Source organism: Rhinoderma darwinii, chromosome 9, assembly GCF_050947455.1.
Source record: "Rhinoderma darwinii isolate aRhiDar2 chromosome 9, aRhiDar2.hap1, whole genome shotgun sequence".
In the NCBI taxonomy this organism is placed as follows: Eukaryota; Metazoa; Chordata; class Amphibia; order Anura; family Rhinodermatidae; genus Rhinoderma; species Rhinoderma darwinii.
This window is the reverse complement of record NC_134695.1, coordinates 60,819,608-60,847,278: the sequence shown is the minus strand read 5'-3', so window position 1 is coordinate 60,847,278 and position 27,671 is coordinate 60,819,608. Positions and strand designations below refer to the sequence as shown.

The 27,671-nt window shown below is 42.4% G+C and overlaps 1 protein-coding gene across 3 annotated transcripts in view; it reads left to right on the top strand.

Moving 5' to 3' along the window:
* CSTPP1 (centriolar satellite-associated tubulin polyglutamylase complex regulator 1) overlaps nucleotides 1-27,671 on the top strand; it is a 102,653-nt gene that overhangs the window by 59,125 nt on the left and 15,857 nt on the right. For all 3 annotated transcript variants that reach the window (XM_075837887.1, XM_075837886.1, XM_075837885.1), the window contains 4 exons: nucleotides 870-1,000; nucleotides 17,905-17,989; nucleotides 23,015-23,100; nucleotides 23,349-23,544. In XM_075837887.1, coding sequence (XP_075694002.1) covers nucleotides 870-1,000; nucleotides 17,905-17,989; nucleotides 23,015-23,100; nucleotides 23,349-23,544 — 498 coding nt within the window. The remainder of the gene's footprint in view (nucleotides 1-869; nucleotides 1,001-17,904; nucleotides 17,990-23,014; nucleotides 23,101-23,348; nucleotides 23,545-27,671) is intronic.

The following is a 27,671-nucleotide window of genomic DNA, read 5'->3' as shown; positions in this document are numbered from 1 at the left end:
GCCAAAAAACTCCGTGTCAATAGGGCTAAGACATAACTTTAATTCAGCATGCATAAAAATTTCTGTCACAATGGCATTTCTCAAATCTCGCCAATTTACTTTTATGTATGTTAAAGAAATAAGTTATGTCTTTAAAAGCCCTGGTGCCTTGGACCCTTCTCTTCTCTCTGTCGTTTTGTATGGTAATGGTGGATCACCGCTCCCAAAGAGCACTGGCATCTGGATTTGAGTGGTGCTGAGGACTTAAACATCAAAGGAATTGTTTGCTTTTAATAATCGCTTTTTGTTAGAAGGGTCACCAGAAAATAAGCTGATCACAAGATGTTCCGGTTCTGGAACCCCCAATGATCAGTTGTAACGTCAACAAGCATTTAATTCCCTTGCAGCACCACCGCAGGGGAAATGAAGCATTACATGGTGCCTATTGGTACCCATGTGTAATGCACGGACAAGCCTGTAGTCACTATAGCTAATATTTATGGGGGTCCTGAACATGGGGAAATTCAAAAATTCCTAATACAATATTTAAAATTAGGTTTTCTAAACCAGACCATCCTTTCTAAGATTTGATTGAACCAATAAGTGTTCTTAAATGCAATTCATCCCGACCATTGTACTAATTGGTGTTTTTTTAGCTTAACATTTATGTCTGTAGGGGGCAGTATGCTAACAGTTCCGGTATTTATCTGCATCGAGCCAATAACTGAATGAGCTTGAATAGTGACAACCAATTTTCTAAGCCGCAAATATGCACCGACTTGTTGTCACTTCCCTTCCCCCACTCCTCATAATTTGTAATAATATTTAGAACGATCATTCTATGTTACGTGTCCGATGAGTAACCTGTGCCGTCTTCTCTCACTCCATAGTTTCACCAGTGTTTCTCAGGGAACCCACGTCCTGTTCAGAGAATTTGCCTTTGTTCAGTGCACACGACACAACAGAGCGTCTTTTCTACGTCTCTTCTGGAGGTGTTTCAGGACAATCGCAAAGAATGGAGGTAAGAGCAAGCAGACAGTGGGGGGTTATTATTATTTTTTTTGCCTTGCCAGCGGAAGATATGCTTTGATGTGGGTACCATCTGCATTTAGACTCCCGCAGTGGGGGGCTGAGTAATCTGCGGCTTTGTCAGCTTAAGAAGGATTTTATGAATTTTTCATCCTATAATGAGACACTATGGACATCTAGGACGGTTATAAAGGAGGAATGTGTATGAGTTGTTTTCTTAAATTGAGGCTGGCCGCTACGGTCTGTGAGCACCTACCGAAGCAAGTGTCCATCTACATTTTCTGAATAATTAATTAAGAAATCTGTATTTTCTGCAGCTTTATGGACGGCATCTCTTAATTTAAGGTTAATAATACAATCAGGGACATACATGGAGGTGAGAGGGCCCCATACCAAAGATGGAGCCGCCTTTCAGGTGCTGGTTTACACCACCACCACACCCCTGCGGCAGGAGGGCCTGATTCTCCTTTGCCCCCTAACACCTGGTTTGCGTTTTTTGCCCCCTACCACCTGGATCACTGTTGGGGTTTTTTACGCTCTACCCTATTTATACGAGCCCTTCGGCTGATTCCTTGCCCCGTTGTTTGCTAAGCATTATTTTTAAATAGGTCAATCCGGCTTAGGATGTCACCATTGAATAGAAAAAAGAATGGTGCCAAAATGGGTGGGGGCACTTATTTCCAGGATCCAAATAGTAGCTGCATGGGTTTATTCTATTAAATGTAGGCCACTGACAACTTGATAAACTGAGTGGTGTCTTCAGGAACTTACATGCAAGTAAAGGTCCTTTTACATGGGCCAATTATCGGGCAAACGAGTGTTCACAGAGCGCTCAATCCCGATCATTGCCCTGTTTAAACAAGGCAACGATCAGCAGCTGAACGAGCAAACTCTTGTTCATCGGCTGATCGTATCGTTTATGCAAAATTAAATGATCATTTATGCAGAATTAAATATCATTGTCGGCAGCACATCTCCCAGTGTTAAGAGGAAGATGTGCTGCCGACATGATAGAAATGTACGGGGACGAGCGATCGTAGTAATGAGCCCCCATATATGGCTCTTGTGAGCTGCCTCGTTGATCGGCGCCCGTTTACACGCCCCACGTCGGCCTGTGCAAGAGGACCTTGAGGCTCCGTTCACGCTTGCGTCATGGATTCCATTTGTAGTCAAAACCATGACACATAGCCTGATCCGACACATCGGATGCCACCAGCACCCAAGGACCCGATTGACTTACAATAAGGTTTGTTGGGATCCATCGTGTCTTTCGTCGTCTGCATGCACCGATCCCGATCTTCCCATTAAATCGTCTTGGACTGTAGACGAAAGCTGAAAATAGCATTCGGGCACTCTGTTACTCCAAATCTGGAAAATACACTACATGACAACTGTGCTATTGAATTAAATTGAATCATTAGAAACCTTTTCATCTAAACCAATTAATTTGTTTGTTGAAAACATAGTAAACTGGCCTTTCATATAGACTAGAACAGGGGTCAGCAATCTTCAGCACCCCCAACAGTTGTGAAACTACAATTCCCAGCATGCAATCACAGTCTGTGGCTGGAATTAGGGATGTCACGATACCAGAATTTGGACTTCGATATCGATCCAGCCTGGAATAATAAAGTTTTTGGCTGTCAGGGCATGCTGGGAGTAGTAGTTTCACAACAGTTGGAGTGCCACAGGTTGCTGACCCCTGGACTAGAATAACAGATGCCTTGCAGGACTGAGGTCCTGTGTTTGAATCGCAACTACAGCGCTGTGTGATATGTTGGCGATACAAAAACAAATACATGAAAGACATCCTGTATAAACGTAGCATTAGGACTTTGTGGACGGGCAATACCAACTTTAAAGAGGTGCATAATATAAGACTAAAGCAGCCAATGGATCCATCCTAAAGTGTTCATGTGATTGGAGTTATATTGTAGATGTATCCATATGGAGACAAAATTATCAATGCTGGTTCTTACCAAACCCAAGTATATGTAGGCTTAGTCCCAGTTCTGGGTGTATGTGCAGCGTACGTTCCCACCTCATAGAGGTCACCTTGTCTTGGCAGGTGGGCTCACATAATTTGATCAAAATGTGCGCTAACCTATGTAAATTTAGCAGTAATGCATATTTATTTATATTTAGTGGCATTATTGTTCGCAGAGTGCTGTCGCCATTTTCTTGTGTGCCGTATTTATTTGCTATCAATCCCATGATGCTTCAGCACAGCATCACATGACCAGCTAAAGACCATACCACTTCTGCGTGCTGGGGGACACTGTGATTATCATTCTCTCTATATTCTCCTAAATAAGCTGAGAAACCATAAATATACAGACAGGGAGGCTGCACTATATTCTTCTACATTATACCTGCGTGACAGGAACGTATCTAAGGATCAGTGGTGGCCGATGATAGAAGTTTCTGCCCCCCTGTGTAATACTAGTGTGGTACAGGAACTGCTGAAGCCTGTGATGGGTGACACATGGCTCTCCATAGACTCAAGTAGAGAAAGTGTCACCGAGCCTAATCCACACTGCTGGTAAGCAACCATCCCAGTCTGATATATAGAGATAAATAACAGGGGAGAGACTGGCACATGGAATACCATAATCATACACATGGTAGTGTTTCGTTTGGGCCGGAGTATCCCTTTAAAGATAAATGTTCCTGCCCTTATAACTTATGGTACTGCTGCCAACTGGCTACTTCTCTACTCCTCCTTCTTTACTCCTTCTCGTGCCCCTTACCCTTTATTTCCATCCTTCACCACCTCCCTTTGTTCTTTCTTTGCCTTCTTGACTGGTGTAATGTTACCAGTACAGTTGTCTGGAAAATCGGCATCGTGCACTCCTCTCCATTCATTTACACTGCACTAGCGATATAGATATATCACTATGTGCAGCCTCATACACAAACCCTAACAATACTACAGTGTCCTGATAATGAATACACATGACCATCCAGCCTGGACGTCATGTGTACTCAGAATCCTGACACTTCTGAATCTTTTTTGTGAGATTCCAGCAACGGATACGAAATCTCGCAAGATCACGGAGCTAAACGAGATTTGGTTTCACTTGCCGGAATCTCACAAAAAAAGATTCAGAAGTGTCAGGATTCTGAGTACACATGACGTCCAGGCTGGATGGTCATGTGTATTCATTGTCAGGACACTGTAGTAATGTTAGGGCTTGTGTATGAGGCTGCACATAGCGATATATTTATATCGCTAGTGCAGTGTAAATGAATGGAGAGGAGTGCATGATGCTGATTGGTCAGCGTCATGCACTCCTCTGTACAACGCCCACTTGGTCGAAAGTAAAAGTACGCCCACTTGGGCATTAAGAAAGCTCATTAGCATAAACCAAAATCGCTCCTAACGTTGTGAAAAAAGATCGTTTTTTTAAATAAAAAGCATTACTGTCACCTACATTACAGCGCCGATCTCCTTATATAGGAGACAGGGCACTTATAATGTGGTGACAGAGACTCTTTAAGTCTAAGATCTGGAATTATTCCACGTTTTCATGGAAAAATTGTATATTCTTTGTATTCGTAAAATAGTGCAAGGTCCTATATAAAATATTCTTATTGCATTAACTATCAAGCCTTCATTGGTGTTATATTACAGCAAAGTGAAAAATGTATAGGTGGTAGAGCAAATATAGATATTCTGTCCCCACGGTTGATGGGGTGGTAGATATTCTTGGAAGTCCTGTGCTCTAGCTGAAGAATAAATATATCTCCACATAGGAAGGCAGAGATTAATGCACTCTATTCCTGCATTAGGTGACCAGGAATATTCCATGGTTACATAATGGCCACCTGAAGCCGTATAGTGACTATGATTTCTCCTTAGATAAGTTCCTTTATTAAATATAATAAATCATCGATGAAGGTTTCTTTATATACATAACCTATTTTGGGATATGAAGACTTAACCATGAAATAACATTCTTTATAACGAAGAGTAGATCGTTATCGAATGCCGTCCAAACTTGCCATCTTCTTTTTTTTTCTTCCCCTTTTCCCGGTGTCGTCCTTCTCGGTATGCGTAACTTTCTCCTCCCCTCCCTCGCTTCAACATCTTCAGTTGAACAAATAAACCTTTTGCTTTAATTTTGCAGTTTATATTGCAAAAATTCCCCTGTAATTAGGATGCTGAGCCTCCGAGCTGGGACTTGTAGCCGAGAACATAGTCTAGATGGAAGGTATGCAGAACACCACGTCACGGGAGGGTAGGAAGTGTAGTCAGAGTTACGGTTTGAGAAGAAAACATGGATTATTAAAAATTTTTTTTTTAGATATATGATTGTATAAAGACATTTATTGTATATTTATTCCTTAAGAAGGGTAGCTAGGCACATTCCTGTAGGCAAATATGGTCCAGGCTACTGAAGAATGGCCAGTTGGACCTGTTGTCATTCCTTAACATTTTTCTAAACTTGAAAGTGTTGGAAAAAACTTTGTGACTGGAAAGCTATACCCTCTATAACTGCCACAATAATACAACAATGTCTTTTATTCTGGTAAAAATGTCAGCGGGCCATAAATATATTCCATTTAGAAAACTAGCTTAAATGGGTTTCCACCTTTGATCGATCCCATTTTTATAATAAGCTGATCACAGGGTGTATTGCTTTAGGGACCTTCGGCGATCATTTGTGATTTCTGGGGGAATCCCAAGACCAAGTAATCGGTTCTCCTGCAGCACCACCACAGGGGAAATGAAGCATTACACCGTTTTTATTTAAATTCCATGGGTTGTCTATTTAATACACATGATTTGCCAGGTCTTTCAGAGAGAAATACCCTCTTTATAGCCACTTTCTGATCTAGCTGACAGATGAGGGTCCTGAAAGAGGGAGCACATATAATAACTCAGAATTTACTAGGAGGGAAAATGGGATTTCTAAACCAGACAACCCCTTTAATTGCATTAATAAATCATCTCAAGTGTGTGGTTTGGATTGTTTTAAATCCCATTTACTACAATATAAATACAACATCTGGTCACTGTCGTAAACTGGAGCATCCACTTATAAAGCTTGTACCGTCCTTCCAAGAAAACAAAATCCTCTGCAGTAGGGGTTTATTCACACTGCATTTGCAGTTTACATCGTGGGTATTTCCTGACATATACATCTGATGGGTGCCACTGTGTGGGTACAGTGGCAACCATTGCCCATAGGCTCCCATTTTCTATAAATACATATTGCTTTTTCGGTGTCATTTTTTTTGCGGGATGCCGCTGTATGGAATTTCTCAGCAGACTGCACCATCCCATACAGTTGAAAAAAAAGGGTGTAACGAATTATACCAGCCCGATGGAGGGTGAATAGGGGCATATGGATATGTTTGATGTATATGCCAGGAGTCACCACTGCAAATGTAGAATTTGGATTGCACAGATGAGTGGGCTTCTCTTTGAGATCAGAATATTTCTCTCCGGAGTTTAATAACCTTGCTAATTGTTGACATTCTCAGTTTATGCATTTACATGATTTGTGTCTATATGTTTGTTATATTGTAGTCTCTGTGTTTGTTTAATAGCAGCTCTTTCCCCTCTTCCATTGACTGTGCACCATTTAACTTTCGCTTCTTCCTGTGCTGATCTTTGATGGATGGAAGGCAGTACACTATAGAGAATGGACGATGGTGAAAACCCAAATCACCGTGGACATTGTTCCCTCTGACACAGGCAGGCACAGAGCTAGTTAATGCAGCTGTCCATGAGAGGACCCCACCAAACAGCTCATCAAGTCTAAGCTTCCTCCAAGATCTGGGACCTCCAGCAATCATAAAAATGGGGGTCCTGTAAATGTAAACCAGGCCGAGATAAATTAAGCTAATTCTGCTCATACCTATTTATGAAAAATATGGAAACCCCAAAGCAATCTGTATGTGAGGTCTCTACCCCATACATCTCTTCTCACCTTCAATTTCAGGATCTCTAGGTGTCCCAGGGTTTTGGACCTCCACTTACCTATTAGTGTTAACAGGCTGCATATAACTGATAACTGATATGGCTTGCTTGGCAGAGAAAAATAAAAAAAATAAAAAATTATATATAATATATATGATGATACAGTAGATTTACCCGCAGGCCTATGTGAAATCACATATAATACTTCATCATATTCTGATGTGTTGTGCCAACTTACCAAATAAAATAAAGGAGATCAGGTATAGGAAGCCTTGTCGTATGGCTTATTTCATATCTACATTGTTTCCACGCCACTCCCTCCAGACGTACACGATGAACACACTGAATTCAGCGTTCTCTATTTCCAATGCAGAAAACTTGTCAATTGTGTCTGTAAATAAACAAGAACTCCGCTCCGCTTCATACACCTAATAAATGAGCGGGAGATCCCAAGGGAGAAAGTCAATTTGAAATTCTTCATTCAGCAACATGGATCTTGAAAGTCCCGATGGCTCAGTTAGTGGAATCACGCAACACTGGAAGGATCCAACATAAAGGAAGCTATATTATTAATAGATCACCATAGATGTCATATAACAGCGATTTTCACAAATATGCCCAAATTAGCAAGAACCTGAGTTCATGGTCACTAAGCACCCAGTCAGGCACTCCTGGACATCGGAAATAATGGGACAGTAGGACCGTTGGGGAAATATCAGGAGTGGTCCCCAACCTGTGGCTTTCCATCTGTTCCAGAACCACAACGCCGACTATCAGGACATACTGGGATTGGAGTTTGGCAACCACTATAGAACCACAGGTTGGAGATCGCTACCCTATAGATAAGCAAGAGTAATTGGTCTTCGTCTCGCCACCTACTATCAACATTAACGAAACACGAGCATGAATATCTATAGAAGGACCATCTAAACGAACCATTATCTAATGTCTACGTAGCTACAAAGTCTAGTGTTACATTTAGAATTCACTTCTCTTACATTGTTATCACTGGAATCTACCAAAGATTCCCAGTGACTTTGCTGCTAATCAATCTACAGGCCACACGTCCGTCTCATTGTTTCCCTACTAGGGTTGCATGTGGTTCCTCGGAGACCAGAAGACGGCAGCTGCAAGTACTGTCATTTTTACAGGATGAATGTAAGCCGATTTCAGTCTGAACATAGATGCTTGGCATGGGGCAGGCAAAGCCGTCAAGAAATCTTGGCTGGAATATAGAATACTTTATCCGCACCTACAAAGCTTTTTGGAGGTAGAAACAGGAGCATGGGTTCCTCGGGAGTGGAACCATTTTTCAGCGGTTTCCCTATAGTATTAAGGTTGGGAATGACTGGTCTATAGGCTGGAACACATTTTCTGTAGGGAAACTGTGGGTGGTGGTGTTGGGGGTTGAATTTACCTTGCAAAACCTGTTATTACTGAAATCGCTCCGATTATTGGCAATGGTGACATTGCCAATAATCGGAGCGATTTCAGTAATAACAGTATTTTAGTAAATTCCTATTTAAACAATTATCCAAAATTTCCTGCAACGATAGATTCCTGCTCATTATTATGCAGTATCGCCAAAACTGGGCCAAACATTGAAGGGGTTTAGCCCTAAACCTAAAATAAACCAGCTTAACTCCATGTTTAGCACTTGTCAAGAGTTGAAATTCCTGAGCAGAAAAATTATCAAGTTTTTCTGTGATTTTTGAGATACAGATCTCCATAACATGACAGCTGTAGAGTAGCTATAGTGGTCCCAAGGGGGCAGTAAGACCCGACCTCTGGTGCTTGAGGGGCCCAAAGGACCCTCTGAAAAATAAGGACAGGATGACTGTAAACAGTGCGTGATGGTAGGAAGAAGTGATGGCCTACATTAAGCCCCAAGAACTCCAAGCTATGCCTTTGGATGACCGTATTTATTATAGATGAGACTAAGAAACATAAATCTTCCTTCAGCCATTTGACGGGATTCTAAACTTCACTACTCTCTGATTCAAGGGCTTTGCTCATTCTTCCACATTGTGACTTTGGATCTGATCCTGCAAGTTTCCATTTCTCTAACAAATCTCTTCTTCGGCCCATTCTACTAAAGAATGACATAGAGAACGGCATATCCGTTTGGACTGATACGACCTTAAAGAGGACCTGTCACTAGGTCATAGGTCAGTTGAACTGGATGTCTGACCTGAATACTGCTGTTTCCCTGATTCCAGCCCTGTTTGTTTTTTTGTTTTTTTCCTAACCCCCCCCCCCTCCCCCGTTCCAGTGATATGGCCCACTGTTGTGTTGGCTCCCTCCTATGCTGGTTTGCTGTGGTTAGCCTACTGGGCGTCAAGTACCCTCAAGCTGCCTCGTGCTGATTGGTCAGCATCAGAAGCTAGCTCCACCCAGTTGGCTAACTACAGCAAATTGGCATATAGGGAGCCAACATAACAGTGGGCTAAATCTCTGAAACAAGGGTGTGTAGGAAGAAAAAAAAACAACTGGAGTCAGGGAGACAGCGCTATTCAGGTCAGTTAACCAGTTCAATTTATATGATCTAGTGACAGGTCCGCTTTAATTCCACAAAATTAGCCCACTTGAGTCTTGACATACTTTGTTCTGCAGATCCAATGGTCTTTAAGATGTTACATCCCCTCACTTTAGACCTTGGACTGTGGTAGATGTGGAAGAACGATCACAAAAAAAAAGTTTTCTGCCCTTAGTTTGCTTCCAAAAATTAGTTCAACAGCCGCGATACATTTTTCCCAGATTTCCATTACCATTGTCAGCGTGAGAGTCTACTCCTTGTGGACGGAAAGGCTGCATATCTTGGTCAATCTTAATTATAGGGAATTTCAGCTATCCAGAGGTTGACTTCGTTGTTGGGTTTGTGGTACATGTTTTTAAGCTAGCTCAAAGAAAACAGCAAAAATTAAACTGCATGGACCTACTGACCCCGAATAATCCAAACATATTATTAAATGTTCAAATATGGGAAATACAGTCTTTGCATGATTTGGTTTGACGTTTGGTATAAATAACATTATCAGATTCAAGCGAGCGGCGTCATCAAAGTGAATCCTAAATCTCGCGGAGTGAACCTCCATCTAAGCATCAATAAACCCAAAATCATTACATGTAAATTTAGACATTGTGAAAAATATAGGGTTCCTCTGACAATGGCCCTAAAGGGGCTAAACTGCTGTCTGGTATAAAAAATATATATATTAGGAATAAGACTTTACCGAGGTTAATGCTGTCACTAGGGGATCTTACTGTTTTAATACCTAGTGTGGCTACAGGCAGCAGAATTTTATCATTTAAAGGGGTTGTCCAGGTTGGGGGCTGTTTTTTTTATACTTATGACCTATACACAGGATAGATCATCAGTATATGATCACTGGGGGTCCGACACCTGGACCCCGCACCGATCAGCTGTCCTGGCTACGAGCCTTCTACTTCCTGCACCGACCACTTCATAGCTTCTGATGCCTGGAAGCAGCCAAAACAGCTGATCAGTGCGGGGTCCGGATGGATAGGTCATCAGCAGGAACGCAAGCCGCAGCTGTCAATCAAAATTTACGGAAGCAACCCGCAAGACAAATACAAACGAAAATAGTACAGATTTTTTTTTAAATATATTTTTCTCCTGCGGATTTCCTTTTGAACCAGAAAAAAATGAATATTTCAAGGATGGATTCACACGCGGCAGATTTAGTTGCCGAGATTTCTGCGACAGATTTCTGCAAGTTCTGTTCAGATGAATGGAACAGATTTTCAATGTACCTGCTGCAGAGACCTCCCCATTCAGATAGTTGGCACAGATTTTCAGCCACAGAAATTTCGGTAATAAAACCTGAAGCGTGTGAATATAGACTACAATTGCAGATTTTTTTCTACAGGTCCATGAGTAGTCTGCAGCACAATCTGTAACAATACATTGCTTGCAGATTTGTTTGTGGATTTTTACATCCCTGTTGAAGTAAAAGGAGGAAATCACAACAAATGTGAGCTCAATCCGTGGCAGAAATGAATAGGTTGTAGTTAAAAATCTGCACTGCAGGTCAATTTCCATGCAGCATGTGGATGAGATTTATACCGCCGCAGATTTTTACGGCACCAATCCAAAGGAAAATTCCAGTCTTACCGCCCTGTGTGAATTTACCCTAAGGCCCTGTTCACACAGAGTTTTTTTTTTTTACGTGGAAACAGCTCTAAAACGGCTAAAAACCCTCCCACTGATTTCAATGGGAGGTGGATGAATTTATTTCCCGCGAGCGGAAAAAAACACTTGCAGGAAAAAGAAGCATCATGCCCTTTCTTTGGGTGTTACCATCTCTGAACTCCCATTGACATCAATGGGAGTCAGAGGGAGCGGTTTTCGCTGCTTTTTTTTTTTCCCGCGCTGCTTAATGGCTGAGGGCCGAAAAACGTGGCAAAGTGAGTGCAGGCAGATGAAAATCTGCCTCAAACTTCCTTCGGGAATTTTGAGGCAGATTTTTCCGCCTGCAAAAATCTCCGTGTGAATAGGGCCTTTCTTCAGCGTTTCGGTCTCTGACCTCCTATTGACATCAATAGAACGTCAGAAAAAGCGGTTTTCGCAGCATTTTTTGCCCGCGACGCTCAATGGCCGTGGCCGAAAAACGCGGCAGAGTGCTAGCAGGTCAAAAACTGCAAAAAATTCTGTGTGTGGGTATCCTTAGGCCCTGTTCACACTAAGCGAATTTGTTGCTGATTTTAAATGCAGATGTCGCTGCAGATTTGACCCTTTCTACATTGAAAAGGATGAAATCCGCTGTGAACATCTTTAACAGAATGAACACGCTCTGATCTCAGTGCAGAAAATGTTCCACCACATGTGGATGAGATTAGTGCAAATCTCATCCACATGGCTGAAACTGTAATCCGCATGGAAAATCCACAAAATCCGTCCCGTGTGGACCCGGCCTAATACAGTCCATGCCCTCCATGGTGGTCCACGGTGTTTGGTTGCACCAGGTGTGGCCGGCGTAGCTGCTCAATCATTATGTTCCGGAGATCTCGCTTGGTATATTTTAGCCTGTTCTTGCTTATATACTTGAGAGTTTATATGATCGTATTTGTTTGTTAAACATTCGGCATAAACAGCATTTTTCGAGTGACACCATCATCCATTTACTGCGAAAGGGTAAACTTCAGCACTCCAGATGTTTACACATCCCATGAGCCGCAGCAGCATTGTGCCCTCCGCAGGTCGTTGTTCCCACTTATCACATGGCACATAAATGCATGGTGTTGTGTTCAGTGGCGTTCTATGGCCGGGGAGGGCTCGATAGCTGGGAGGTATGGAGGGCGTCGGGAACAGATGGGCACAGCAGGCCTGTGGGGGTTAGAACAGCTGGCTCCGGTTTAACTCTGTCATTTTATTCTTCCTTCTGGGAAGATCAGAGCTCCATGGGCAGTCCGTGTGCCGGCTTCACTGTTTGGGAATTAAAGGTTTGGGCTTTTCTTTCTGTAAAGATGACTGTCCCCTTTGGCCTCCAACTTGTTTATTTTCCTTCTATTCCTGCATGCTGGAACAGCAAATTAGCAAGCGAGCGAGTGTCGAGTTTATTTTCATGAGACAGACCCCAGTCAGAGAGTAACCAAGTCCTCCTCTGATCTACAAACATTATAAATATCTCTAAACCCACATGGGAACTTCACTGACCAACAATTTGCAAACATGAAAGAAGAGGTTTTTTTTGGGGAGGATGTAACCCTGTGCGTTCTGGCTGGGTATTCTTCATCTTGCCAGTCCGTGGGGCGTGGTACACCTTTCCTACAGGTCAAAGATCTTATCCGCTAACGGGAGGTCTAGTGGAACCACAGCAAACACCAGCAGTGCTAGGAAATCTGATATTTGGTATTTTGGACGAGGTTATCTAAAATTAGGTCTGTCCCCCCCCCCCCCCAGAAATAGCGCCACTTCTGTCCATGTATGAGCTACAATACCAGGCACAGTCCACGGACGAGGGGCACAGTCTCGGGAATAGAACGTTTGCTACTCCAAAGATCTCTGGACAAACAGTCCTCCTAATATACACTGAATAGTACACTTTTATTTATTATCTATTATTTATATAGTCTCATATTAGTTCCTGTCCTAGATTGTGAGCCCCATAAATACGGACTGATTATTTGGGCATTATGGCAGTGCCCAAGGGCCCATAGCTTGAAGGGGCCTATGGCAGAGCCTGCAAAAATATAAAAAAATTCAAGCGATAAATTCTCCTCAGATGCAAAAGTGTATCATAGCTATAGTAGTTGGTAAGGGGCACATGACCTTTAATGCCCGGGAGCCCAGATCGCTGTTCGTCAGCCCCTGCAGTTTTATAGGAAGTTAAAGGTTTATTCCCCTTTTCTTGAGATAGGTACAGGTCACAGAGTTGGGACCCGCATCTATCCACTGGTTATGCCATAAATGTCCCAACTCTGACCTGCACCAATCTCAAGAAAGGGGCCTACCTGTACCCCGTCCCACCTAGTTAGGCAACTACCGGCCACCGCTGCATGAAAGTTATGGAAAAAATTACCCCCGTTCTGGAGATCGGTGCGGGTCTATCAGCCATTTGTGGCATATCCTGTTGAAATACCAGTAATGTCTAACTTGTGAATACCTATTTAATTAACCATTCAGTACCTTTTTTAAATGCGGGACAAAATTTAGTGTCTAGGCGAAATCTGTGTGAATTCTAATGACCGATGAAGAGCAAGTTCAGAAGAGTATAGGACTCTATAGTATAGTCATTTTAAGGGCGTCTGTCACGTGGGCATCCCAAGTTAAATGAAAGCATACGTAAGGCCCTGTGCACATCACGCTACTGCCCTCCATATGACGGGTAGGCCAGGAAAAGCTCCCGACATATACCTCCGATGGAAGGCTGCGACGTATCCCACTGTTACATACAGTGGTATATGTCGCCCACAGGCTTCCATTTTTCTTTTTACTATATCGGGTAGCATGGAATAGCGCAGACTATTTTTTTTTTTTACGGTATACCAGAAGAACTCTCTTTTGGCCTCCAACAGGTTAATTCAACCCTATAGATACGCTTAGCATGTACACCGGGAGCTTTTCGCCCTAAGCATATGTACATGATAAGCGTGATGTGAACAGGGCCTAAGGTGCCCTAAAAAGCCTAAACTAAGTTTCTGATTGGGCGCTGAAATGAAGCTTGCCCTATATGCCACTGTGCCTTTTCTTTTATCACTGAGTAGCCATTTGGTAGGACTAATGCTCCATGTGATGCCCTTACACTTGTTAGAAGCACCTAATACATGTAACCAATGTCCACGGGCAGGGACATGCTATCATGTGATATCTTACAACGTGTCTGATGGGGGGCTCACTAAAGACTGGGGGGCTGCATTCGATTATAGGGTTTTCCCATAAGAAATCTACAGTCTGTACTGCACCTCTTATAAGGATCATATACACATTGGCCCACATTTACAAAGTATAGCAGATAGTTGGAGGGACTGGCGCAAAATGTATTAAAAGGTGCACACACTCTAATAAATTTGGCGCTCTGATAGTCAGAAAATAAAATGTAATACGGCTATAAATAGGTGTTTTATTTGTGCCAAAATTTGCGCAATTTCCTCCTTTTCCACATAATAAATATTGTTTTAACTACGTTTCCTTGAGGACCACACACGGAATTTTCTCATAACTTTCCAAATTTGGACAGCGGCGAAAGAATTTGCAATTTTTTTTTCTGCAAATTTGTTACACATAATAATAAATGTGAGCCATTGAATTTTACAGGTTGAGTCCTTGTATAAATCCTGATTGATACATAGCAGTAAATGGGAAGACTATATTGGGGCTTACATTGAGGAGAGGGGGACCCGTTGCAAAATGAACTTCCCCTCCATCTTCATCGGTTGCGATTTCTTTACACCACAGACACGACTTGATCTGAGGAAGAACCCTGAATAATAATGTATTAATAGAACTTATATCTGTACAGAAAATATCAGTTTTTTTTATAGGTTACATTATGATTATCCTGTTTCCGGTATGCGGCTGCGTTTGATACATTGTATGCCATTAGATACTTTCTCCAGTTTCTGTTCTGCCCGGGTACATTTGCCCGTCATTACAGGAAATCTGGTCAGACTGCAGTGGGGTCCTTCAGTGGACCCTGGACTGTTTGCCTATACTAGGTATGGTCCTCGGTCAAGTCGCAGAGATTCCCGAGTGGCAAGCTGGTTGACTATTTCCAGTAACAACCAGCTGAATTATGAATGCAGCTCTGGAGTATAATACAGATTGTAACTCAGGATCAGTACAAGATAAGTAATGCAATGTATTTACGTAGTTACTCAACTATCTATATATAAACTGTAAAATTGTGTTCAAAGATGGAAATATGTTATATGTGAAAATATTAAAAGATCACTACAGATCCGGTAATGACCATAGTGGACTATTTTGTATGCATTTACCTAAATCTGGTCCTTTGGCAGATGCTGGATCTTTGCTGCATATAAGCGTTTAATAAACTGTACTAGAGATTATATAATGGCAAATACACTGGTTGGTTGGTTGGTTGGTTGGTTGGTGCAAGGAAGGGATGTCACTCTAGATCCAAGTACCACATTGTGCACAAGGTCCACAAGGTCTGGAGATGCCCATTAGGGACTAAATTTATAGCCTTTCCTTGCCAACTATATATGTATATATGTGCTTGTATATACACCCTGTATATATAAGAATTGGTTATATAAGTCATCTTCTATAAAATAAACAAACTCCACATTTTTAGGGCTTTGGCTCTTCCGTTCTGCCATCCGCAGAGTAACCACAGCTTCCAGTAGGTCTTTGGTTTTCTTTATCCCACTCATTTTGTTTTTTTGTTTTTCCTTTTTTTTCGTTCCCGAGTTGTGGTCCAGTTCTGCTACCTAGCTGTAGTTCACATTCCGGAGCCCGGCCGGTATAATGTATGGTATGCATTGTATTTCAGTCTATTGCGGAGGTCAGTGCAGCCCTGGTGGTTGTTCCCTGCCCCGTGTTGAAATACCATTGTCGGTGGTAATGCCTTTAACCTGTGCCAAGAACTCCATGAGCCGCTCCCAAGAGCTTTGTGGCAGAAGGGGAAGATTTTTAGGGAGGGAAACCACTGTGCAAATTATACCGTGCTACAGATATTTATACACTAAGTAAACACCAGCGAGGTTCTGACACCCCCTCTTCATATGAGACATCCTGACCACCCGTGTCCCTGCTCTGTATAGTCATTGAGCTCTGTACGACACAGGCAGGCGACCTAAAATAGATCAGGAAGACACCCTTTAGGTAGAACAGTAACTCAGTCAATTGAATGTGTTTCTATGATGCCTCCGTGTATATTATTATGAAGAATGCTAACCGCCGACGCCAAAATGTAGCCCCCCGATCAGACAAAAGTTCCTATATATAGAGTTTTATTCCGCAGCATGTCAATTGTATTTGCGTAAACGATGCTGATTTGTTGCGGGTTTTTCCCCATTGAATTGAATGGAGAGGTAAATCCCCCAACAAATAGCAGTTGTTGCGTTTATTGCGGCGGAATCGCATTGGTTCCGCCACAAAAAACACAACTCAAAAAAAATCTTATACTTACCCAGAAGTCAGTGTTTCATCCTCCAGGCTGGCCTTCTGGAATGACGTTTCATCCCATGTGACCGCTACAGCCAATCACAGTCTGCTAGCAGTGTTCCGCAGTGGACATTCCAGGCGAAAAGCTGCTCCACTGTTTGGTGCGTTTTTTCGCCCGGAATTCCCTACGGATGCCGGATACCACGGCCTGCTACCAAATGATCCACGGGCCGACATTTTTCTGCGTCCCGATGGTGGGGACCATTGGTCTAAATCATGAAAGCTTAAGAACCTGTCACCTCTCCTGACATGTCTGTTTTACTAAATACTTGTATTCCCCATGAAGTTTCAATTCTGGAACATCTTTTCTTAGAACTCTACTTTGTGCTGTTCCTCTGTTATTCCTCCTAGAAATCTATTAATAAATTGACAACTGGATGATGCTAGTCGTGGGTGTGTCACTAGTACTACACAGTCTGACAATGTCTAATCAGTGCTGACAGAGTGAGACAGTGTAGGGGCAAACCCCTTTAAAAGGGGAATGATAACAGAGTTGTCAATTTATTCATACATTTCTAGGAGGAATAACAGAGGAACGGCACAATGCAGAGTTCTTAGAAAATATGTTCCAGAATTGTTATTTCATGGGGAACACAAGTATTTACTAAGATAGATGTGTCAGGAGAGGTGTCAGGTTGCATCTATATAGCTTGCTTAAGACCCCCTACACACAGGACGGAGATGCTGCAGATTTTTCGTGCAGATTTGCACATGGATAATCCACAGCGGATTACAGTACTAGCCGTGTGGTTGATATTTTAACAAATCCTGTCCACATGATGTAGAACATTTTCCGCACAGAAATCAGAGCGTGCGCATTCGGTTACAGATGTTCACAGCGGATTTCCTCCTTTTTAAAGTAGAAAGGGTTAAATCTGCTATGAATCCGCACCAATATCTGCACATAACCCAGATTCTTTGCTTCAGATTGACCTCAGATTTGCTGCTGAAACAATCATAACAAATCTGCCACGTGTGTGGGTTCCTTAAAGGGATATTTCATGAATACAATTCTCAAACTACAGTTAAAACTGACACTGAAATCTGCAAAGCAAGAGGAGACGAGGAAAATGTGGCGGGGATATAACTGTGAATAAGAATGCAGGCTTATTTAATTTCAGGTCATTTTCCATTGGGAAAATTGCTCCTATCATGGGAAATATCTATTTATCTTTTGTCCTGATAGCAAAAAAGGGTATTGATCGGTTCTTTGCATTAGGCCCAGATGTATTGCCGCTTTTTTTTACCAACCTATGATACCCAGCGATAGATGGATCAACATATACTGGCATAATATTATCTATCTGTCTTGCAGATCTCTTGACTATGAAGGAATACCAATGTCTCCTCCAGATGCTTTGCCCAGACTTCCCTATGGATCTGACGCAGAAAGCAGCAAGGTGAGTGTACACGGTCACTGCGACTCCTGGTTTCCACTTTTTCCCTGATGTTATTTGACTTTAATCCCTGTAGGTGAAGAGGTAGAAGCTAAAAAGTTTGGTGGCCTCTCACAGACTGACGAGCAGCATAGACGTGGCACATATAGCAAATAGTATGTAATGATAATCCACAACCCAGTCCGCCCAAGATTGGCGCAGTTAGAGAGGATCTGTCACCTCTCCTGACATGTCGTTTTTTTAAAAAAATGTAAATTGTATTCCCTATAAAATAACAATTCTGGAACATCTTTTCTTAGAGCTCTACGCTGTGACGTTCCTCTGTTATTCCTCCTAGAAATGTATGCATAATTAACAACTGGGTGTTACCATCTGGGGGCGTGTCTTACACTGTCCAATCAGTGTTCACAGTCCCAGACTGTGCAGGAACACGCCCCTTTTGACAAGGTTCACAGCGTTAAAGGGTTATTCCCATTTCCACAAGATAGGCAATAAATGTTAGATAGATGCAGGTCCCACCTCTGGGGTCTGCGCCTATATCAAGAACAGAAGTCACCCGAGCCCCCCCCCCCCCCAGCCTGGTGAGGCAACTGCCGGCTACTGATTCCCGACGGGGACTATGTGGAGTGGCGGCCACGCATGTGCGCGTCTTTCTCCATTAAAGGGGTTTTCTCATAACCATTATTTATCACTTATCCACAAGATAGGGAATAAATATCTAATCGGTGGGGGTCTCTCAGGAACAGCAAGGTAAGTCCGTTCTCGTGATCAACTGGGGTCCCAGAGGTCGGTCCCCCACCAATCCGATATTTATCACCTAAAACCCCTTTAAGTCCAATGAGAGTTTCCAGAACTCCCATAGAACATAAGGAGAGCCGCGTCCATGCGTGGCCACCTATCCACATAGTCCCTGCCTGGAATCTGCGGCCTCCTTGCCAGGCAGTCCGCGGTAGGGTGACCACTATTCTCAATTTAGATGCGAGTCCCCGAACTGGTACCCGCGTCTATCAGACATTTATGACATATTTTTGTTGATGTGCCATAAATGTCAAGGATGGGAATAACCCTGCAATTCCTCAGTCTTTTGTTGGACAGCAATGTTCCTGGCCACTCACTGTGCAGGGCACGGCAGGAAAGCTCCATGCACTTGAATGGGACCAGAGTGCAGCTTTGCAGAAGAAATACCATGGGGACCTTGGTCCCATCATTCTTGGGATTGACAGGGGTCCCCAATGTCGGATCCCCACATCACAAGGTAGGAATACTCCTTTAATGACAATTTCTCAACGATCATCAATAAACCTCCTTAGAGTAATATCATATAGGTTTGGGCTTCTCCTTTAAGGTCTCACATTCTCTTACCCAGCCCAAACAACTGCAGGACATGCAACATTTTTATCTAAGAACAATTTATTCGCATGGCGGTGACTGAACGTGCGAGCAGCACGAGACAAGAAGGACAATATTGTTCCACATTCGCACTGCGTATAATGGATCATTGACTTAGGTCAGCGGCCAGCTGGAGATTACACACATCCCAGGTACACCCACGCAGCACACTAGACGGCGGTGCTGAAGCCTAATGCTATTGCACAGCGCCAATGTAGTTAATTCGCACCTACCGTGACTTCTCTTCATTTTTAGATTTTGCTGAGGGGGGTGATGGGGGATAACAGATTTTTTACACTTGGTATAAAACTTCAGACAGATCTGCAGAGAGCTTTGGAATAACACATGAAAGAGACGCCAGGAGACGTGATGTGAGGGGGAATGTGATGCTTTGGCGGTTGTGCCAGTGAGCGTGATATAAGGAACGAAAAACGGAACCCCTAATGGGCTCACATCTCCAGGGCTTTACAGTTTTAGAAACTTCCTATTCCAGTGAATTATGTTATCAGCAACCCTTTTGCTTTTACTACCATTAATATACCTCAGTGTAGCATAAAGAAGCACTCCGGCGTTATTTTCCGCCCCCTCGTTTGCAAATGTGATATAGTTCAAGGTTGTCATGTATCGTTTCTTAGGACTGTATTTCACGTATAGACGGTCTGTTTCGGGCTGCCGTTGGGTCACGTGATCTCAATTCTGACTCCTGTACCGTCTGCTGTAGGAACCGGAGGTCAGTCTCTCAATGCAAGTCTGAGACTCCCATCCAGAGTTCTTTAAAGGGGTTCTCCATTTTTGGACAATTCTTTCTTGTTAGAAAGGTTCCCTAAACATGATATGATCACAGGGTGTCCAGATGCTGACTCCACTGGTCAGCTGTAATTTGTGGGGGGATGCAGCTGCAATTGTTCAATTCCTCTGCAGTGCCACCACAGGTGAAATGAAGCATTACACAGTTCTCCTTGAAATCAATGGTCTGTCCATATAGTGCATGGAAGTGTTGAGTCTTCCAGATTGAGATGTTTTTGTAGCTGCTCTCTGCTCCGGTTAATAGACCTAAATACAGGGCCTATTACTATTTACTTAGATTTCTGTGGTGTCTCGACAGCTGGCGGCCACTAGTATCTCTCAGCAGTCACAGTGGTGGACATATATTAATATTGGCGGGTCAAACACAAGACTTAAACAAATTTAATTTGGTGGAATTTGGCTGATCGTGCGACAGAAATGTAAATCTACGCCTGCTCTAAACAAGTGTAGATTTGGAGTAATCTGTTGTCTCGGTGGAGGACCTGTCCCCTTCAGCTAAATCCCACCCTCTTTTCTCAACCCTTTCGGAAAGTGTCGAGAAAACGAAAATGTCCCACATTGTGGGGTAACTACGGAATGCGCAAAAATTTGCGACTTTTTTTTACACCAGAAAACCTGCGGAAATCTCTTGATATGTTCCCCCAATCTATTTTATGATCAATCACAGGCAGAATATAGTTTCCTGCTGGCTGCCGCACAGTTGTCCTGCAGCAGCCACTGCAGTCCAGATGTGGTATTACAAGTCTCCAATTTAAATGAATAGACAACCACGTAACACATGGTCCTCCTGAATGTGAGATGCTCTTTCTAGCTGTTCTCACCTCTGACTAATACAAGGGGAACCCGAGCAGGTGATCCCCTCTATGATGCACATATACCCTTATATGTACCCAATGAGGGAAACGCAGCCGACCCCTCGCCCTCGATACACTAATATTGAGTGCATGCTGTGTGTTAGTTCTGCATTTAAAGGACCAGAAATAGTTTTTAAAGTGCCGGATGCTGGGGCAGCGAGGATTCTTGAACATCAGAATTCCAGATTAAAGGAATTCTTGTTTTTTAACAGTAAGCAGAAGATCGGAAGCAAGCACTTGTTTATGGAGTCTCGCCGAAAGTGAATGTACAGACAATTCCCCCTCTTTGCTCTGACCTAAAGCGATTCTTGATAATACCCTTTACAGTAAATGACTTGGAGAATATAAGTGTTCTTAGGGAGCCATGAAATGAGTCTTTCACTAAGTGTAAACACGACACATAATACAGTGTAATAACCTTACGTAACTTCCGAAGTTAATTTATTGGTGTTTTCAGCTGCCTCTGTCAATCACCCTATTGTTAGCAGCTCATAAACAATAAAGGCATTATAGCCCTTCATTCAATCCGCTATATTCTTCTTCTTCTTCTTCTTCTTCTGCTGCTTCTTCTTCTTCTTCTTCTTCTTCTTCTTCTGCCTCTTTTTCTTCTGCTTCTTCTTCTTCTTCTTCTTCTTCTTCTTCTTCTTCTTCTTCTGCTTCTTCTGCTTCTTCTTCTGCTTCTGCTTCTTCTTCTTCTTCTGCTTCTTCTTCTTCTTCTTCTGCTTCTTCTTCTGCTTCTTCTTCTGCTTCTTCTTCTGCTTCTTCTTCTTCTTCTCAGGAAAAGGAACATCTAAATTCTAAAACAATAGAAACCCTTATAGTGTACCTAACTTTTCAGGGGAATTTCATGGGGTCTGTTGGCAAGGCAGCTGGGCATAGGCGTGTGTGGGGGTCTGGAGGGGTAGGGGGGGCCCAAGCTGAATTCTTGCACCAGGGCCCATGAGCCTTTAGCTACGCCCCTGTCCGCCGCTAAGCTGTCCTGTGTGTACATGAGGAATAACACTATTTCTGGCCATTATATGACTTGTATTCTACATTATTTAACAGTTTTCCCCTCTGAAGGTTCGATCTCTAATTCTCAGTTTTCCCTGAGCTAGTGGGCGGAGCCGAACAGCTATCATGTCTACTATATACTGCTCACATAGCTCCTCCTCTATCATATATATATATATATATATATATATATATATATATATATATATATATATATATATATATATATATATATATATATAAGCACTTCGTTAGCATGAAGGAGATTATACATCATTACTGAGCAGTGTAGCTGGGGTGAAATATATCACTTACCAGGAAGCTGCATCACCTATCTGTGTCTTTCACTCAGCTCCTGCTCCCCCTCTCCTCTCCAAAGGCTTCTATTGGCAGCATGTCTGAATCTCTTTTTCTTCTCCTGCTCCCTCCTCCTGCTTCACCATACACTTTTATAGGCAGCGTCTGTCTCTTGCAATAATGTATGGGGACGAGCGATCATTACTACGATCGTTCCCCATACATTTTCTATAACGTTCTCCGATATCGACTGACGGGCTGGTTCCCGTTAGTTACTTCCCATTTCAATTATAATATAATATAATATATGTATTAATTATACAACTTAGCTTTTATTAAGCTTGAATATTCTATTCAAGTCCCCATACTTTTGCATTATGTCGGCAGCACATCTCCCTGTTTACACAGGGAGATGTTCTGCCGAATAGCCACCATTTTTATTGGCCGCATAAAAGAGCCGATCATCTGATGAACTCGTTCATCAACTGAATAGGTGCCCTGTTTACGCAGTGCAATTATCGGGAACGAACATTTGTATGGCCAGATTTAAAAAGGGCCTTTAGTAATGTTTATGCGCTCCTTTTCCGTTGTTCGTTAACTCCTCCTTTATGCTTCACCATCTTGTAATGGTCAAATCCTTATCCTTTTCCTCAGTGTCTGGTTTCTCTCTCCGTTTCTTTCTTGTCAGGATTGTGCTGATGGACGATGCAATGGACTGCCTCATGTCATTCTCTGATTTCCTGTATGCCTTCCAGATCCAGTTTTATTACTCTGGTGAGTATCAAACAAGTCACACAAGGCCTATCATTAGAATGCACAAGCTGGCAAGTATCTGTTGTCTGTATGGCGGTATCTGTCTAATGTCGCCAGCCCCTTACAGGAAGTCTTGTCTTCTAGATTTATAGGGGGATAAAGAACGCTGGTTTACTTTGGGCAGTACGTCTATAGTAACGACACATGGTGCACAGCTTGGTGATGAGTGTGATGTAAACATTGAATTATGTTCTGTTTTATATATATAGAGTTTCTGGAGAGCGCTGCTGCTATTTATCAGGACCTACTCACTGGTAAGAGCAATAACACTGTTATCGTGCCAACGTCCCGATCTGCAACACCAAGTCAGCGGCAGCCTTACAGTGAAAGTCCATCTCTTGATGGAGTAGAAGCTCCACAGTTCTACCAGTGCATGGAAAACCTTTGTGAACGGGACCGACACAGGTATGATTACTACTGACAAAGTGAAGATGATCTTTTAAAGAAATGTAATCGTTTTGCGGCAACAGACAAATCTAAATTGTACGATAACAAGGACAAGACCTGATGAAGAGGACCCATCACCTCTCCTGACATGTCTTTATTAGTAGATACTTGCTTTCCCCATAAAATAACAATTTTGAAGCAACTTTTCTAAGAACTTTCCATTGTGTTGTTCCTCTGTTGTTCCTCCTGGAACTGTATGAATATATTGACAAATGGGTGTTACCATTCTCCCTGTCAATGGGCCGTGTCCCTACAGTGCTGGAAGTCAGAATGTGAAGGGACACATCCTATTGACAAGGTGGACGGCAACAACCAGTCATCCGCTTATTCATTTTATTTCCAGGAGTAATAAGAGAGGAAACGCAGAGTTCTAAGAAAAGATTTTCCAGAATTATTATTTAATAGGAATACAAGTATTTATTAAAACAGACATGTCCAGACAGGTGACAGATCCTCTTTTAAAACTCTGGTGAAAACCAATTTCCCCTGTGAATTCTCACCTGTAATCATGATGCCTGGTGTCACTGCTATCTTTTGTAGGTTTCTGAGTAATAAAATATAAGGCAGAATGTAATGCACAATGCTGTGCTGTCGCATCGCAAACAAACCAATAATGCAGCGGGGGCAAGCACAAATCTTTTTTAGCCCTGTGTTGTCACTGAATCTCCTCCAGGCTGCTTCCCCCTTTTCTGCAGAAGATGTAAGGCTATTGCCAACCAGTCATCTCTGCCTCTCCCTGCAATGGGCTGAAATTTGAAAGCTTCCTGCGCTATGAATGCTGCTGTACAATGCACAGTCTCCTGCCTCTCCTGTGCCTTTTCCAGTGTCTGAAAGCTGCCTGCGCTATGAATGCTGCTGTACAATGCACAGTCTCCTGCCTCTCCTGTGCCTTTTCCAGTGTCTGAAAGCTGCATCTGGGACATGTAGTCACTAGAGCTACTGCCTGCAGACTGTGATTTCTACCAACAGAGCAAACCCTCCAACTACATTTGGCACAGTCAGACATGTACCTATAGCCTAATGTAGAAAACTATGACCATGCATTTAAAAATAAAGTGGCATCAAATGTATAAACAGTAGTTCAAAAAATGTGACGGATCGTTGGATATGTTGCAGTTGGGATGATTTAGTTTTCACTGTAGTGTTCACATAGCTTCCATTTGGATGCACGGGAACAAGCATCCTTCACATCCGTCACATATCGGCAGCTTTACTGGTGCCCTTGTATAGGGGTCGTAAGTTGAGCAAAGGATGGTTAAAAAGGTACTAGAGTTTAATACAATAGTTCTCCAAAGTCCGCAATCATCGGGGTGCAACTTTAAAGTATACACATTTCCAATTCTTCCTCCCCAGACTGGTTGAAGGGTGAGTTGTGTACAGGCAGTGGTGGCGCAGTTGAAGAGCACACCTATACCATGGGCACTTCTGCTCTTTGTTGGGCACTCTCTTAGCTCCACTGCTGCCCCATTGGGGGTATGATGTAAGTTAAAAAGTTGCACAAGTCCTTTTTCCTGCTTCTAGGAAAACACAGGAGACCCAGATGTTTATGCACCTCCACACTTTTAGTTTTGGAGGTACAGAAGCGTATATATATATGTACTTACAGTATCTTCAGTTACCAAAAATACCCCAACCTGCTCAAACCTGAAGATTATTGCACCGTCTAAATTCTGCTTTATGTGTAACATTCCCTTCACGTAACCTAGATCTCATGCGTATAACAAATAGTAAGTGCTTCACTCTGGACTTGGGAGAACTGGTGTTCAGAGACTGTCCCAGCATGGTGGAATGGCCTTGGGTCTTCGAGCAGTGATACTTGTGGATGCAGGTGCTGGTTGTACTGAAATAGAACAATGGTGCGCTTCATACAGCCTGGAGTCATATGCATCCTTTCATGGGTCTGTAGCCCTCCTGACCTCAGTCCTGCTACTTGTAACATAGAAAGTGGTGTATTCATTAAATCTTTTTCTGGTTATACTGGCCATAGACAATTAGAATCACCCCTGTTCTAATACTGGGTTGACATGCTACGATTTTGCAAAGATGCAATTTTTGGATCTCATTATTAAAATTATTGCAAACATTACACGCGTTTTTACATAAAGCTTCTTTTTTTCAGATACGAACATTCTAACATTTAATGCCGTCTTACATTAGGCACTCATATCTAGACTAACAACCAAATATATTCTTTGTTTACATATAGCAATCAGTACAATTTAGCCTATGACAACAGAAATGCATAGCTTGTTGGCTTTTAAAAGGGCTGCTCGCTGTGTGAAATCCATATTTGTTAGAAGGTCTCTTAAAAATAGGCTGACCATAGGGTGTCCAGCTGCTAAAATCTCCAGCGATCAGCTGTGATCTGCAGGGTAACCTGGTGAAAAGTGTTGAATTCTCCTGCAGCACCACCACAGGGAAAATGCAGCATTACACAGTTACCATTGAAATGAATAAGGCAATCGGTGTAATGCACAGTGCAAGGTCCTCCAGATCAAGAGAAGGTTCAAATGAGAGATTGGAATTCCCCAATAGGGTATATGAAAATGGGTTTTCTAATCCAGACATCCTCTTTATTTCAATTTATGATGGCTCCAATTATTGTCAGTTAAAAGTCAAGTCATTGGGTGGTATTTAATGCCACCTATATTAAAGGGTTATTCCCATCTTATATAGTGATGGCATATCCCTAGTTCGTGCCATCACTTTATAATCATTGGGAGTCTGAACACAGGGACCATGAGTGAAGCCGTACTGCAGTTCCCTACACAAGCAGGTGACTGGGAGCGCCGCTGTGCAGGGAATAACCGTGAAAGGGACGCAGTGCTAAATGAACTCTACAGCCCCTTTTATTCTCAGGATCAGTTTTGTGATGGTTTAACCTTTTTTTTCCCTTTCTCCCCATCAAAATATTGCCAGTCCTGCCTTGTGCTAAACAGCTGAGTAATTTGAGACCGTCTGGTTGCTAGGCATTCACTGCCTTGAACCACAGTCTCATCAGTTAGATTGTAAGGCAATACATGCCTTAAAATACAGCTTTTCTTCTGTGATTCTGGCTTCAAAGAGGAGCAATGCAGGCAGATGTGAAATTGGTGGGGGTCTCCGTGCTTGGATCCCCACCAATCAAAACTTCTGACATGTCAGAAGTTTTCTGAACGTTTAGTTACCCTTTAAGGAAAGGATGTAGAGGCTTGAATTTAGCTATTCAACCATGACATATGCAAAGCGACTGACCGTACAGTTGATTTAAGGGCTTTGATGTAGTGTTAGGTCCTCACTTAGAAGGAATAGGTCATAAGAAAATGACCTATTATTTAAATAGTAAGAATTTGTTAAATACATTTTTTAAGAATTTTTGGTGTTTTTTTTTAATGTCATTATGTATGCTAGAAAATAATCCTAAAATCTTGCAGTTTTTACTCTGGTCACTGAGCCTCATAATATACAGATCCTTCCTGTTCTGTAGAGATCACTTCTCAGCAGACATCTCCTTATCATCATAGGCAGGATTACAATGACCGGTAACACCTCTATATAGATAACACAGGATCCACCATTTATAATAGACTGACCCTTCCTGTTCTATAGAGATCACTTCTCAGCAATCATCTCAGTATTATCACAGGCAGGATTACACTGACAGGTAACAAGTGTTTGACAAGGCCCCCCCCCCTCCCCCTCCCTGCAAATGACCTCTGTACAGGTCACAGAGCATGCCTAGAAAGCTCTTCCACACAAATCAATCTATCCCCTGCTGTTCACAGGTTCCTATGGTCCATGTGGCTGCTGTAACGCATATATCTAAATGCTGTTAACAGCAGCTCAGGCAAGATGGCTGCCCCCATAATCATGTATAGAAAATAGAGTAAAAAAATCTACAATCAAAAAATAAAAACAGATTAGAAAAGAATATTGTGTCTCACTATTTGGTTTTAATTAGTAAAAATTAAATTAATTGTATATATATATATATATATATATATATATATATATATATATATATTATTACATTCCCTTTAAGGTGCTCGTGTCTTTTGTTTGGGAGTCCACGCTCCACATTGTCCCTGACTCCGTTGTGAATGCAA